Source organism: Nerophis ophidion, linkage group LG09 (genome assembly GCF_033978795.1).
Source record: "Nerophis ophidion isolate RoL-2023_Sa linkage group LG09, RoL_Noph_v1.0, whole genome shotgun sequence".
In the NCBI taxonomy this organism is placed as follows: domain Eukaryota; kingdom Metazoa; phylum Chordata; class Actinopteri; order Syngnathiformes; family Syngnathidae; genus Nerophis; species Nerophis ophidion.
The window spans coordinates 58,678,942-58,697,082 of record NC_084619.1 but is presented as its reverse complement, the minus strand read 5'-3'; the positions used below and the strand labels follow the sequence as shown (position 1 = coordinate 58,697,082).

At 37.4% G+C, this 18,141-nt stretch overlaps 1 protein-coding gene across 1 annotated transcript in view; it reads left to right on the top strand.

The window, feature by feature from the left end:
* Positions 1–948: 948 nt before the first annotated feature.
* bean1 (brain expressed, associated with NEDD4, 1) overlaps positions 949–18,141 on the top strand; it is an 82,650-nt gene continuing 65,457 nt past the window's right edge. The window contains exon 1 of the mRNA XM_061911357.1: positions 949–1,159. Within this exon, the coding sequence (XP_061767341.1) occupies positions 1,126–1,159 (34 nt within the window). The 5' untranslated portion in view covers positions 949–1,125. The remainder of the gene's footprint in view (positions 1,160–18,141) is intronic.

The following is an 18,141-nucleotide window of genomic DNA, read 5'->3' as shown; positions in this document are numbered from 1 at the left end:
AAATGAACCACGACAGGTAGTAGCTGTAACAAACCAACATGACACGATAGCAACGACAAGAGCGACATGTGGCAACGAGAATACAATGATCCAGTAACTGACACAAGACACAAGACAAAGCAGGTACAAATAGGAGCGGGCTGATTGGCAACGGGTGTTGCCAGGTGCCAATCAGCCGCAGCTGAGGAGGAACACAGCACTCAGGGAACAAGACAGGAAGCTGACAAAATAAGAGCACTAAACCGGAACTAAAGACAGGAGATACTAAACACAGAGGAAACAGACAAATGCAGAGGAAAAAACTAAAACATAGATAAACTGCCTGACACATACATACATACATATATATATATATATATATATATATATATATATATATATATATATATATATATATATATATATATATATATATATATATATTTGCACATAGGTACGTGAGGTGATATTTTGAGGAGAATAATTTTGGTTTGTTGAGTACAAAATAAAATAATGAAAAACAATAATAACGAATTAAATCCTATTGAAGGCGGGAAAACTGGATTTTTTTTTAAAGTACCAGTTGATTTGCCTTCTTCACTTTCTGCATTTCTCTTTCACTGATGATTGGCTTTTGCTAAATCTCGTCTGTTCATTTCCATTGGAAGTTTTTGTGAAGGGTTCTATGTGACATTTTTTTTTTTTTGGAGCTGCAGGATCGGACAGTGGACAAAAGACAAAAGGGGTGCAAGAAGAAGACGATGACAAGGATGAGGATGAAGATGAGGAGGATGCTGGCCGTCCTGCAGGGAGGCACAGAAGACGAAGCAGGAGGAGGAAGAGGAGGAGGAGGAGCATGATGCTGTGAGCGTGGGACAGCTCCGACCGGACGATGGAGCGCACGCATCCTCCTCATCCTCATCCTCATCATCTTCATCATCTTTGCATGGTTGTCGTCGTCGTGGGGGACATCCTGTGACGGTCTTTAATCACACCCAGCTTGACCGAGAGTTATTCTGAGGAGCTGTGCCAGGTCCCGGGAGGCGGGAAGAACGAGGGGGAGGGAGAGGAGGAAGAGGAAAAGGAAGAGGAGGAGGATGCTCATCAGTGTCATTGAGGTGAAGACACACACCAACATCAGAGCTGATGACTGCACACCCGGATCTCTACACCTATGCAGGTAAGCACGCACCCATCCCCATCATGACAATTATTAATAATAATAACAACACATATCTACAGTGTATATTGACATTTATAACATATCTACAGTGTATATTGACATTTATAACACATATCTACAGTGTATATTCACACTTATAACACATGTCTACAGTGTATATTGACATTTATAACATATCTACAGTGTATATTGACATTTATAACATATCTACAGTGTATATTCACATTTATAACACATATCTACAGTGTATATTGACATTTATAACACATATCTACAGTGCATATTGACATTCATAACACATATCTACAGTGTATATTGACATTTATAACATATCTACAGTGTATATTGACATTTATAACATATCTACAGTGTATATTCACATTTATAACACATATCTACAGTGTATATTGACATTTATAACACATATCTACAGTATATATTGACATTTATAACATATCTACAGTGTATATTGACATTTATAACACATGTCTACAGTGTATATTGAAATTTATAACACATATCTACAGTGTATGTTGACATTTATAACATATCTACAGTGTATATTGACATTTATAACACATATCTACAGTGTATATTGAAATTTTTAACACTTATCTACAGTGTATATTGACATTTATAACATATCTACAGTGTATATTGACATTTATAACACATAGCTACAGTGTATATTGACATTTATAACACATATCTACAGTGTATATTGACATTAATAACACATATCTACAGTGTATATTGACATTTATAACACATATATACAGTGTATATTCACATTTATAACACATATCTACAGTATATACTGAAATTAATAATATCACATCTACAGTATATTGAAATTAATAATAACACGTATTGCGACAGTACATACTGACATTAATAATAACATATCTACAGTATATATTGACAATATTAATAATTTCAACATATATCTACAGTATATATTGACATTAATAGTATATCTACAGTAGATATTGACATTAATAATAATATATCTACAGTATATGTTGACATTAATAATATATCTACAGTATATATTGACATTAATAACATATTTACAGTATATATTGACATTAATAATATATCTCCAGTATATATCGACAATATCAATATTTTAACATATATCTACAGTATATATTGACAATATTAACAATAACACATCTACAGTGTATATATTGACATTAATAATAATAGCATATATATCTACAGTATATATTGACAATAATAATCATAACATATATATATATATATATATATATATATATATATATATATATATATATATATATATAGACATTAATACAAAATTGTATTGACATTGATGATAAAAACACATATATCTAAAGTATATATTGGCATTAATAATTATTATAATAATACATATCTACAGAATATTTTGACAATAATAATCATAACATATATATATATTAATATATATATAGAGAGAGAGAGATAGAGAGAGAGAGAGAGAGAGAGAGAGAGAGAGAGAGAGAGAGAGAGAGAGAGACATTAATAAAAATATATATTGACTTTAATAATAAAAACACATATCTAAAGTATATATTGGCATTAATAATAATTATAATAACACATATCTACAGTATATATTGACATAAATAACATTTTACAGTATATATGGACAATAATAATACTAATAACACATACATCTACAGTATATTTTGACAATAATAATAATACATATCTACAGTACATATTGACATTAATAATAATAATGGTAAAAATAATAATAATACATGTCTACATTATACATTGACATTAATATTAATAACAGTCATAACAATAATTCATATCTACAGTATATATTGACATTAATAATAGTAATAATACATATCCACAGTACATATTGACATTAATATTAATAATAGTAATAATAATAATACATATCTACAGTATATTTTGACATTAATAATCGTAATAATAATAATAATACATATCTACAGTGCATATTGACATTAATATTAATAATAGTAATAATAACAATACATATCTGCAGTACATATTGACATTAATAATAGTAATAATAATAATAATACATATCTACAGCACGATAGACAATAATAATAGTAATAATAATAATAATTAATATCTACAGTATATATATACATTAATAATAGTAATAATAATAATAATAATACATATCTACAGTATATATTGACATAGGTGTGGCTGCACAAACTACCAACTTCTTTCTTACATTTGTGGACCTATAATCATCTGCATGAAACACAACAGACAAACACAACACAATAACTGCATGTGCAACAACAACAATGACCAGTTTACAGCGAGTCCTTAACAAAACATCTTTAATCAGAGGAATTACTTGCTTGGTTTGGTGGATTTATTTCACTGTGTTCGTATGTTTCCAATAAGATTAAGTTGATATTGCCTACCCTTCTTAAGTTAACTTTTTTTTGTGAGTGTGTGTGTGTGTGTGTGTGTGTGTGTGTGTGTGTGTGTGTGTGTGTGTGTGTGTGTGTGTGTGTGTGTGTGTGTGTGTGTGTGTGTGTGTGTGTGTGTGTGTGTGTGTACGTGTATTTTACATACAGTCAACATTTGATGTGTATACAGACACTTATATTTCAGTTTTGATGGATTAATCTGCATTAATTTAGGTACACACCATGTGTTTATTATTGTGGTTGTAGTTTTATTGTGCAGCTGTTTATGAAGTGACAACATTAGAAATTGCTGTGAAAGACTTTATGAGCACTTTTCTAAGTATTTGTATAAATATGCACACTGTATATTATGTCATTTGTTACGTAAGAATACGGTACCATGCCTATGCCTGCTGAATGGCACCAGCTGGGGTCTCTGCAGTTTTTCCTAGATCAGGGGCTGTCGTGAGTTTGATGAAGGAATATATAGATTTTGATTGATTATTTTATCTTTTTGATTGATTGATGAATATGCCGCTTCTTTAAGTTAACGCATGTTTACTACAAGAATCATTTCACGCAGAGGGAATCGTATGCATAATTATTATATTGTTTATTATGATTGTCAGGTTCAAGAAGCAAGGAATTAAACAGAGACAGAATTAAATTTGGCTCATTGAGGTGAGACGTCTGGTCTGTACTCTTGTACGGACTCACCACGCTCTGACAAAAGATTGTACGGCTCCTCTTTTATGTGGACTTTCCCTGATTGCGTGGCAACAGCTGTTTCTAAGGGACGGGGGTCATGAACAGCCATCGCCTTTGATTACAAACAGTTCAAAGAAAACGTCGTAAACAGTTCAACAAAAATGTCGTAAACAGTTCAAAGAAAAGATGCCAGGAAGGGAGTCTGGTCCTGCTTCCTCTCCGCACAAGCGTTGCTATTCAAAGTAGCATTACTGCTAATATGTAGCACCATTTGAAAAGCCACCCGCTAGAGAATAACAAGTGATTTTATATATATATGTACACGTTGTGGGGCGGTATAGCTCGGTTGGTAGAGTGGCCGTGCCAGCAACTTGAGGGTTGCAGGTTCGATTCCCGCTTCCGCCATCCTAGTCACTGCCGTTGTGTCCATGGGCAAGACACTTTACCCGCGTGCTCCCAGTGCCACCCACACTGGTTTAAATGTAACTTAGATATTGGGTTTCACTATGTAAAGCGCTTTGAGTCACTAGAGAAAAACGCTATATAAATATAATTCACTTAACTTCACACGTTAACACACAAACATATATATGTCTGTGTGTGTGTGTGTGTGTGTGTGTGTGTGTGTGTGTGTGTGTGTGTGTGTGTGTGTGTGTATATATATATATATATACTGTATATATATACACACTTACATACATACAAATATACACACATATGAACACACAAATACATATGTATAAACAAATATACGCACACACACATATATATAGATATATATACATATATATATATACATACCTGTATATATATATATATATATATATATATATATATATATATATATATATATATATATATGTATGTATATATATTTGTACACACACATATGTATAAACATAAATATACACACACATATATACACATACACACACACACACACTGAATCTGTGTGCATCAGATGAATCAATTTGTTTCGCCAAGGTGCCGATTCGGTTCAGAATCGATACTTGTTTCAAAACCAAAACTATTTTAACAACATTGAGTGCCAGTTCTATAATATATATATATATATATTAGGGGTGGGCAAATTAATGCGTTAATTATGAGTTAACTCATCAATCTATTAACGCCGACAATTATTTTATCGCACATTTGCGTATGTTGTTTACATGCTTTTAAGATGGCGTCGCCCGGCGCCGAGGGGCTGTTGGTAAAGATGGAACATTTGGCAAAAATACCGGACAGTTCTGCAAATGTCATGGCTGGCTTACAGCGTGGTCACTCCGGGATCACTTACGACCGCCAGACAATTCTGGATGTGGATAGATCGGGCCGTTTTGGACTGAATGACGCGTGCTTGCTAGACCGGCTAGTTAGCATGGGAATACTTTGCCGGCTACATCCAGCGGCCTGTGAAGCAGCGGAGTATATGTGTTGTCTGTCTATTTATCAATAATGCAGACGAGGCGTGTTGGCTGAGTTCTTAACGTTTGTTTTCAGAGCGTGCATATCACAACATACAAGATGCTGTCATGGCGACACAACCTATACCGGGCTACCGCACATGCTCGTCACTCCTGTTGCATGCTGGGTAGGGTAGTTATTTTTTTCCCTGGCTCATAACATCGCAATATAGTACCATGTATATGATGCGTTCAGTTTATTGAAGCACCAAGCAAACAATCGGAAAATTCCCATCATATCAATTCCTAGATATGGTCATAATTATTTTAAGTGCACTACGCATAATAAACACAACATTATTAATATTGCTACTACGGATAATTTGATCAAAAATTCCCTAAAACAGCCCACAACCTATAATATAGGTTTTTTAAACATAGGATCCCTGATAAAAAAAATGTTTCTGCTGTTACCTCAGAAATTGCCTGTTCAGATGTTATGATTGTGGCTCAGAGATTTGTATGTAGATTATATTTATTTTCCATAACAAACAGGATAACTTAAATACCCTGGCAGTGGTAGTAATAAGCTTAAATGTTTGTATTTACATTTTTTGAGTTGATTTTCATAAAATATGTTATTTAACTGCTACTGTTTAACAAGGACTGATTTAAATTGTGTTTGCACAACAAATGTTTTGGCGCTTTTGTTCATGTGGGAGAATATTCCAATAAAGGTGCACTACACACTACTTTTGAATTCATTATTGGGCTTTGCGTATCCAATGCAGTTAATCGCGATTAATCAGAGAAATAGTGCGATTAACTTCAATTAAAATTTTTAATCGTTGCCCAGCCCTAATATATATATATATATATATATATATATAACCTTTTTTTTTTACACCCTTAATACACATACACATTTTTGCTTTATTTCTATTTACATGAATTGATTAATGAAATGGATCTTTGTCATTTCACTTAAAAAGAATGACACGTTTTCACTTTCAGGAGATACCTGTCCAAGTACAGATATAATTAAAGGGATACACAGAACAGGAAGAGTGATGGGTCGTCCCCCAAAAAAGTAGGAAAAAGGTCAACATTGGGGGAGGAGGAAGAGAAAAAAGGAAATACCAACCTAATGTTACTGCAGCCTGGAATACAATGATGTAACACTAGGATATTATTAAAGATAAACATGTGAGATGGCAAAAATGTTTTCGTGCACACTAATAGTTGTCTAACACCGGATAATAAAAATTATATCTGATTTTTACTGTCTTCAGTAGCCTGGAGCTCTGTAAACAAGAGCACTGTAGTTGTTCAATAAGAACATTCATCTCTTCAAAAGAACATTTATTAATGGAATATTTGTGCACACATTATAAAAAAGGTGCTGAGCATATCATATTTCTGAGCGCTTAAATAGAACACCAGCGTTACGTGCAAAATGCTTTTATACGGAGCGACTTTCAGGCTTTAAGAAGGTAGAGGAAATATGTACTTTTCAAACAGTGTATAGTACCATTTTTGATTCATTAGTACCGCAATACTATACTAGTACCGTTATACTGTACAACTCTAGTACATACAAATATGTACATACTAGGGTTGTCTACATACACATACATACATACGTATATATACATACTGTACGTATGCCCTTTGAGACACTTGTCATTAAGGTCTATACAAACATTGACTGATTGATTGACTTACGTATAAATAGATACGTACGTATATATACAGTACATTCATACATGTATACATACATATGTACATACATACATACATGTATATGTACATACATATGTACATACATATACATGTATACGTACATACATACATACATGCATACATATGTATGTACATATATACGTGTATACGTACATACATATACGGGTATACGTACATATATACATATGTATGTACATACATATAAGTGTATACGTACATACATATACATACATACGTACTTACCTATACGTGTATACGTACATACATACATATACGTGTATACGTACATACATGCATACAGTACATATGTACATACATACGTACATACATACTTATGTATGTACGTACATACATACAGTACATATGTACATACATACGTATGTATGTACGTACATACATACAGTACATATCTATGTACATACATACATACATACATACATGCATGCATATGTATGTACATACATATAGTTGTACGTTACATACATTTATATGCAGGCACATACATATACGTGTATATATACATGTACGTGTATACGTACGTACATACATACATATGTATGTACTTACATACATACATATATACGTACATACATGCATACATACATATATGTATGTACGTACATATGTATGTACGTACATACATATACGTGTATATGTACATATATACATACATATGTATGTATGTAGATATATACATACATATGTATGTATGTAGATATATACATACATATGTATAAACCTACATACATATACTTCTATATGAACATACATACATACATACATACATATGTATATACATACAGTACATATATATGTGATTTAGGGCTATATAAGTAAACTTTGATTAATTACTGTATATACATACATACATAAATACATAGGGACGGCGTGTCGCGGTGGGGGAGAGTGGCTGTGCGCAACCCGAGGGTCCCTGGTTCAATCCCCACCAAGTACCAACTTCGTCACGTCCGTTGTGTCCTGAGCAAGACACTTCACCCTTGCTCCTGATGGGTGCTGGTTAGCGCCTGGCATGGCAGCTCCCTCCATCAGTGTGTGAATGTGTGTGTGAATGGGTAAATGTGGAAGTAGTGTCAAAGCGCTTTGAGTACCTTGAAGGTAGAAAAGCGCTATACAAGTACAACCCATTTATCCTTTATTTATACATACATACATACATACATTAATGTACATGCACACTTGTGATTTAGGGGCTACATAAATAAACATACATACATACATACATACATACATACATACACGTATGTAAGTATGCATATACACATACGTTTGTGTACATTTAGTTTGAATACTTTCAGCTTTTTCTCATTAATTCAGATTTTTTTGCTATTTTTTTAATGACATTTTCACTCTTTGTTCTTCCAACAATAGGCTGCAGGCCAACAGAACTCGGTCTGGGGACCACAAATGGCCCCCATGCCGCAGTTTGGATACCCTGTTTAAAGTCTGTCAGCTTTCTCATATTTCATGCTGCTGAGGAATAAACTAGGAAGCCGTAAAAACACACACACACACACACCACAGGAACCTCGTAGGCGTGTTGTAGTGATTTTTGGACGGCCTCGTCTCCCGCTCGCCTCAGCTCTCCTCTTCCTCCCACACAACTTGAACAGCAGCAAAGTACGCTGACCTTTGCCCTGAGCAGCAGCAGCAAACAGGAGCGCCATGCTTTGGTGGAAAGGCATCACTCGGCAGTGGTCAGGATGTGGGGAAACAAATAGTACCAATTACAATGAGCAGGGTGTTGCGTGGACAAGTGACGATACTTGCACGAGGTCTACGTGTAAATGTCCTCGTGCAAGATTGAGTCCATAAAAAGTGCTTTTGGTGCACTGGGGAGTGAAAATGACACCACCAGTTGACTCACTCGGTTACTTGGCACGCTACTAAATACACTCGGGGGGTGTGGCGTCGTAGAACACGTCCACATAAGTCCATGAATACCACACACGTAAACATAAGTCAATATAAATACTGCACACATCAACATAAGTCTATGAATACTGCCTACGTCAACATAAATCCATAAATACTGCACACGTCAACATAAGTCCATAAGTACCGCACACATCAACATGAATCCATAAATACTGCACACGTCAACATAAGTCCATAAATACCGCACACGTCAACATAAGTCCAAAAATACTGCACAAGTCAACAAAAGTCCATAAGTACCGCACACGTAAACATAAGTACTGCACACATCAACATAAGTCCATAAATACCGCATATATGAACATAAGACAGAAAATACTGCACACGTCAACATCAATCCATAAGTACAGCACACGTAAATATAAGTCCATATAAATACTGCACACGTAAACATATGTCCATAAGTACCGCACATGTAAACATAAGTCCATATAAATACTGCACACATCAACATAAGTCCATAAATACTAAACACGTCAACATAAGGTCATAAATACTGCAAACGTCAACATAAGTCCGTAAATACCGCACAAGTCAACATAAGTCCATAAATACTGCCCACGTCAACATAAGTCCATAAATACTGCACACGTCAACATAAGTCCATGAATATTGCACATGTCAACATAAGTCCATAAATACTGCACACGTCAACATAAGTCCATAAATACCGCACACTTCAACATAAGTCCATAAATACTGCACACATCAACATAAGTCCATAAATACCGCCAACGTCAACATAAGTCCAAAAATACTGCACAAGTCAACATAAGTCCATAAGTACCGCACACGTCAATATAAGTCCATATAAATACTGCACACGTAAACATATGTCCATAAGTACTGCACATGTAAACATTAGTTCATATAAATACTGCACACATCAACATAAGTCCATAAATACTAAACACGTCAACATAAGTTCATATATACTGCAAACGTCGACATAAGTCCATAAATACCGCCAACGTCAACATAAGTCCAAAAATACTGCACAAGTCAACATAAGTCCATAAGTACCGCACACGTCAATATAAGTCCATATAAATACTGCACACGTAAACATATGTCCATAAGTACTGCACATGTAAACATTAGTTCATATAAATACTGCACACATCAACTTAAGTCCATAAATACTAAACACGTCAACATAAGTTCATATATACTGCAAACGTCGACATAAGTCCATAAATACCGCACAAGTCAACATAAGTCCACAAATACTGCCCACGTCAACATAAGCCCATAAATACTGCACACGTCAACATAAGTCCATGAATACTGCACACCTCAACATAAGTCCATAAGTACCGCACACGTCAACATAAGTCCATAAATACCACACAAGTCAACATAAGTCCAAAAATACTGCACAAGTCAATATAAGTCCATAAGTACCGCACACGTAGATATAAGTCCATATAAATACAGCACACGTAAACATATGTCCATAAGTACTGCACATGTAAACATTAGTCCATATAAATACTGCACACCTCAACATAAGTCCATAAGTACCGCACACGTCAACATAAGTCCATAAATACCACACAAGTCAACATAAGTCCAAAAATACTGCACAAGTCAATATAAGTCCATAAGTACCGCACACGTAGATATAAGTCCATATAAATACAGCACACGTAAACATATGTCCATAAGTACTGCACATGTAAACATTAGTCCATAAAAATACTGCACACATCAACATAAGTCCATAAATACTAAACACGTGAACATAAGTTCATATATACTGCAAACGTCAACATAAGTCCATGAATACTGCACACGTCAACATAAGTCTATGAATACTGCACACGTCAACATAAGTCAATAAATACCGCACACGTCAACATAAGTCCATAAATACTGCACACGTCAACATAAGTCCATAAATACCGCACACGTCAACATAAGTCCATAAATACTGCACACGTCAACATAAGTCCATAAATACCGCACACGTCAACATAAGTCCATAAATACCGCACACGTCAACATAAGTCCATAAATACTGCACACGTCAACATATGTCTATAAGTACCGCACACGTAAACGTAAGTCCATATAAGTACTGCACACATCAACATAAGTTCATGAATACTGCACATGCCAACATAAGTCCATAAATACTGCACACGTCAACATAAGTCCATAAATACTGCACACGTCAACATAAGTCCATAAATACTGCACATGTCAACATAAGTCCATAAATACTGCACATGCCAACATAAGTCCATAAATATTGCACACGTCAACATAACTCCATAAGTACCACACACGTCAACATAAGTCCATAAATACTGCACACATCAACCTAAGTCCATAAATACCGCACACATCAACATAAGTCCATAAGTACCGCACACATAAACATAAGTCCATGTAAATACTGCACACATCAACACAAGTCCATAAATATTGCACACGTCAACATAAGTCCATCATATGTTTTTTTTTTTTGGGAAACTGAATTTAATATGGAAAAACATGAAAAAAAAAGTATTTACTGCACACATTAACATAACTCCATAAATACTGCACACATCTACAGAAGTCCATAAATATTGCACACGTCAACATAAGTCCATCATATGTTATTTTTTTTTTGTAAACTGAATTTAATATGGAAAAACATGAAAAAAAAAGTATTTACTGCACACATCAACATAACTCCATAAATACTGGACACATCTACAGAAGTCCATAAATACCACACACGTCAACATAAGTCCATTAATACTACACACGTCAACATAAGTCCATAAATACCGCACACATCAACATAAATCCAGAAATACTGCACACATCAACATAAGTCTATAAATACTGCACACATCAAGATAAGTCCATAAATACTGCACATGTCAACATAAGTCCATAAATACCGCACATCCGTCACCATCAGGCTGGAGACATATCTTCAACTACCTCTGCAGAGGACACTTGTGGCTTCTATAACAGAGTATTTATTTCTTCCAAACTCAGTCAAAAGAACTACACAGTAGGTCGATACGGATGCATGGCTAGATGGGTATGTAGGTGGTGTAGGGGTAGTGTGTTCAAATAGGTGGATAGATGCGGATATAATGACTAGATGACTATGTGTAGTTAGATGGATTGAACAGAGATGGATAGATGGGTTTGTGTGTAGGTGGATAGATGCGTATGTAGGTAGACTAAATGGGTATGCAAGTAGATGGATACAAAAGTCGGTGGACAGATAAGTATTGGGTATGTAGATAAATTAATAGATGGGTAAATTAGGAGATGGATATGTAAGTGGGATGGATACTTAAAGTTGTATGTGGATGAAGTAGATGGGTATACATAATTAGGTGGATAGATGGGTATGAAGGGAGGTAGATACATGGGTACATAGGTAGATATATAGATGGGTATGTAAATAGGTAGATTTATAAGTAGGTGGATAGATGGTATGCAGGTGGATGAAATCAATGGGTATGCAAGTAGATGGATACATAATTAGGTGGAAAGACGGGTGTGTCGATAGATGAATAGATGGGTAAGTCAGATGGATATATTGGTAGTTTGATAGATAGTATGTAGGGAGGTGGACACATGGGTATGTAGGTAAATGAATAGATGGGTATGTAAATAGGTGGATTTGTAAGTAGGTGGATAGATGGTATGTAGGTGGATGAAATAGATGGGTATGCAAGTAGATGGATAAATAATTAAGTGGACAGATGGGTATGTATGTAGAAAAATAGAATGATATGAGAGTAGATGGATACATACGTTGGTGGATAGATGGGTATGTAGATAGATGAATAGATGGGTATGCAAGTAGATGGATACATAATTAGGTGGAAAGACGAGTGTGTAGATGGATGAATAGATGGGTATGTAAATAGATGGATTTATAAGTAGGTGGATAGATGGTTTGTACTATACAGTAGGTGGATGAAATAGATGGGTATGCAAGTAGATGATAAATAATTAGGTGGACAGATGGGTATATATTTCGAAAAATAGAATGGTATGAGAGTAGATGGATACATACGTTGGTGGACAGATGGGTTTGTAGATAGATGAATAGATGGGTATGCAAGTAGATGGATACATAATTAGGTGGGAAGACGGGTGTGTAGATAGCTGAATAGATGGGTATGCAAGTAGATGGATACATAATTAGGTGGGAAGACGGGTGTGTAGATAGCTGAATAGATGGGTAAGTTAGATGGATATATTAGTAGTTTGATAGATGGTATGTATAGGGAGGTGGACACATGGGTATGTTGGTAGATTAATAGATGGGTATGTAAAAAGGGGGATTCATAAGTAGGTGGATAGATGTATGTACTGTAGGTGGATAAAATAGATGGGTATGCAAGTAGATGGATAAATAATCAGGTGGACAGATGGGTATGTAGGTAGGTGGATAGATGGGTATGTAGGTAGAAAAATAGAATGATATGAGAGTAAATGAATACATATGTTGGTGGGGAGATGGGTATGTAGATAGATGAATAGATGTGTATGTATGTAGATTAAATATATGAGTATGTAGGGCGGTGGATAGATGGGTATGTAAGAGGATGAAATAGATGGGTATGGACGTTGATTGATACATAAATAGATCGACGGGTATGTATGTCGGTGGATTGATGAAATAGATGGTTATGTAGGTGGATGGAATAGATGGAATATGGAAGTAGATGGATACATAATTAAGTGGACAGATGGGTATGTAGGTAGGTGGATAAATGGGTATGTAAATAAATAAATAAATGGGTTGTACTTCTATAGCGCTTTTCTACCTTCAAGGTACTCAAAGCGCTTTGACACTACTTCCACATTTACCCATTCACACACACATTCAAACACTGATGGAGGGAGCTGCCATGCAAGGCGCCAACCAGCACCCATCAGGAGCAAGGGTGAAGTGTCTTGCTCAGGACACAACGGACGTGACGAGGTTGGTACTAGGTGGGATTTGAACCAGGGACCCTCGGGTTGCGCACGGCCACTCTCCCACTGCGCCACGCCGTCGTATGTAGGTAGAAAAATAGAATGATATGAAGAGTAGATGGATAGATACGTTGGTGGACAGAGGGGTAAGTAGATAGATGTGTTTGTATGTAGATTAAATATATGAATATGTAGGGCGGTAGATAGATGGGTATGTAGGTGGATGAAATAGATGGGTATGGACGTTGATGGATACATAAGTAGGTGGACAGATGGGTATGTAGGTCGGTGGATAGGTGGGAATGAAATAGATGGGTATGGAAGTAGATGACTAAGTAGGTAGAGGGATAGATTTGAAGTTAAAATAAGAACATCAGGTCCATGCTGGTCCGATTTTAATGAAACGTTTATCACCGTTAAGTGAAATGTGTTTATGGTAAGAGCATCTTGCGAAGCAGGAAAAAGGTAGAAGAAAGTTCTTTTATAAAGAACGTGAGAAAGAGGCTCGGATCTTCATGGCTCAATCGCTCCTCATCGAGGCGTCCTCTCCGCGACCCTCATCATCACAGCCCAGCGGCGCACGCCAGCGTTTTCCCAAAAAGGCAAAGACTTTGAGGCTAAAAAAACAAGGCGTAGGACGTGGACAGATTTTGAAGTGTCGCAAGTCGGGCCTGACGGCCTAAATGGATGTGTGGGGGCATACGGTCCAAATGGGCTGTCAGAGTAAGCAGGGAGAAGATGGATGAGAGGAAGCGCGCGCGGGGAATACCAGCACATGATGGACTGATGCTGAGACTTCTCCCCCACGTACCTTAGTACTTCTGTGAATTTTCTGTCTGCTACCTCATCTTGGACCTACATCATTTACCTACCTACAGCTACCCATCTGATCTACCTATCTAAATATAGCATGTCAGTCTTAAACCCCAGTAGAAATAACAATAACATTGCAAACACAACATGACAACACAACAAACACACAAAGAGCAGCTTCCTGTAAGCAAGTGTCTCTGATCATTTCAGTGTCAAAACATATGCATAATGACAGGGGATGGACAGGACAGGAGGGTTGATGGGTCGCCACGATTTAGTTGAGAAATTGCCACAGTCTAAGAAGTGCCTGCACCCTTGCCTATCCAATCAATCATGACGGGCCGCCCTTGGTACCCTGAACAGTTGCCCTCACCTTCTGAATTAGTTGATCCAGCAGATGCCCTGTCATCGTAGCTCCAAATAGGTAGAACAACTTCGATGTCCTCAACAGAAAGAATCGCCTTGCTCAGGACCCTCCACTTCTCCCACTTGTCCATCATGTATCCAGCAACAAATGTTCCGTCAGGACAGAGAAGTTCCCTCGAACCAGAGCTTCTCGCCGAGAAAGTCTTGTCAATTTCATTGAAACCAGTCAATTAATTTAGGCTTCTGGCGAAATGAATCCTGTGCTGATCATATTGCCTGCCCCCGCATCATTGTGGAGCAGTCGCTGGAGTGGAACTCCCCTCTCTACATCACCTTCAAAGAGCATGGGAAGGCATTTGACAGCATGGACAGAGAGATGCTTTGGGAACTGTACAGAGTCCGAAAGAAGAGAAACCTCCTAAAATGCATTCCACCAAGACATGAGATGGAGGATTGCAGACGCCGAACTGCTGTCCGAAAGCTTTGAGGTGAAGACCGGAGCCGGTAAGGGTTCAACTCTCCCCTTTATATCAGTTTCAAGGATTATAAGAAAGCATTAGACCAGTGGTTCTTAACCTGGGTTCGATCGAACCCCTATGGGTTCGGTGAGTCAGCCTCAGGGGTTTGGCTGAGCCTCCGCCGCAGCGGTCAAGGCACACCAGACTCATGAATTGATTAACGTGCACCCCGACTTAATTAAACAAGTTGAAAAACTTATTCGGGTGTTACCATTTAGTGGTCAGTTGTACGGAATATGTACTGAACTGTGCAATCTACTAATAAAAGTCTCATTCAATCAATCGGGTAAATAAAAACTTCTCCCTATCGGCGTATCTGTACTGTAAAGTTAAAATTTGAATGACAATAAAAAGGAAGTCTAAGTATTATGGATACACCCAAACAATGTTCCCTCTAATTTTCCATCTGATTTGCAAGTGTGTAATTTGTTGTGAGTCCATGTACTGTGTTGGATTTGTTCTTTAAACAAGGTGATGTTCATGCACGGTTCATATTGTGCATTAGTAAGAAAAACAACAACATAACTTTGTCTTGAATTTGAAAAAAAGATATATATATATTTTTCACTAAAGAAGGGTTTGGTGAATGTGCATATGAAACTGGTGGGGTTCGGTACCTCCAACAAGGTTAAGAACCACTGCATTAGACAGTGTGGACAGAGAGGTGCTATGAGAACTGTACAGAGTCCCAAAGAAGAGCAACCTCCTCAATTGTCTCTAACAAGACATGAGCTGTCTGAAAACTTTGAGGTCAAGACCGCGGTACAGTAGGGGTGCAACTGCCCCTACTACATCAACTTCTAAGATCATGAGAAGGTATTCGACAGTGTGGACAGAAAGATGCTGTGGAAACTGCTGAGGCACTACGAAGTCCCATAGAAGGTCATCCTCCTTATCAAATGCACCTACCAAGACATGGGCTGCAGGCTTGCCCACACCGGCCAGCTGTCAGAAAGCTTTGAGATGAAGACTGCAGTCCGGCAAAGTTGCAACTCCCCCTTTGACATCAACTTCAAAGATCATTAGAAGGCATTTAACAGTGTGGACAAAGAGATGCTGTGGAACTGCTAAGCACTATGGAGTCCCAAAGAAGATCAACCTCTCTATCAAATGCATCTAAACAAGACTTGGGTTGCAGGATTGCCCACACCGGTCAGCTGTCCGAAAGCTTTAAGGTGAAGACCGGAGTCTGGCTGGGTTGCAACTCCCCCTTTGACATCAAATTCAAAGATCATTAGAGGGCATTTGACAGTGTGGACAGAGAGATACTGTGGAAACTGCTGAGGCACTATGGAGTCCAATAGAAGATCAACCTCTCTATCAAATGCATCTACCAAGATCATGAGAAGGCACTTGACAGTGTGGAGAGAGAGATGCTGTGGAAACTGCTGAGGCACTGGATTCCCATAGACTCCAGTGCCTTAGCACTGGAGTCTATGGGACTATCAAATGCATCGCTATCAAATGCATCAACCAAGACTTGGGCTCTAGGATTGCCCACACCAGCCAGCTGTACGAAAGCTTTGAGGTGAAGATCGCATTCCAACAGAGTTGCAACTCCCCTTTTGACATCAACTTCAAAGATCATTAGAAGGCATTTGACAGTGTAGAGAGCGATGCTGTGAAAACTGCTGAGGCACCTACCAGGACTTGGGCTGCAGGATTGCTCACACCAGCCAGCTGTCCGAAAGCTTTGAGGTGAAGACCGGATTCCGACACAGTTGCAACTCCCCTTTTGATATCAACTTCAAAGATCATTAGAAGGCATTTGACAGTGTAAAGAGAGATCCTGTGGGAACTGCTGAGGCACCTACCAAGACTTGGGCTCCAGGATTGAGGCACTATGGAGTCCCATAGAAGATCAACCTCTCTATCAAATGCGTGTAAACAAAACTTGGGTTGCAGGATTGCCCACACGAGCCAGCTGTCCGAAAGCTTTGAGGTGAAGACCGGAGTCTGGCAGGGTTGCCTACTGTCGCCGTTCCTCTTCCTTCTGGTCATCGACTGGATCATGAAGACCACTACCTCAGGCAGAAAGAATGGTATCCTTTGGACACTGTAGATGCAGCCAGAAGACCGGGTGCTCCTGTCACACAACCACAGCCAGA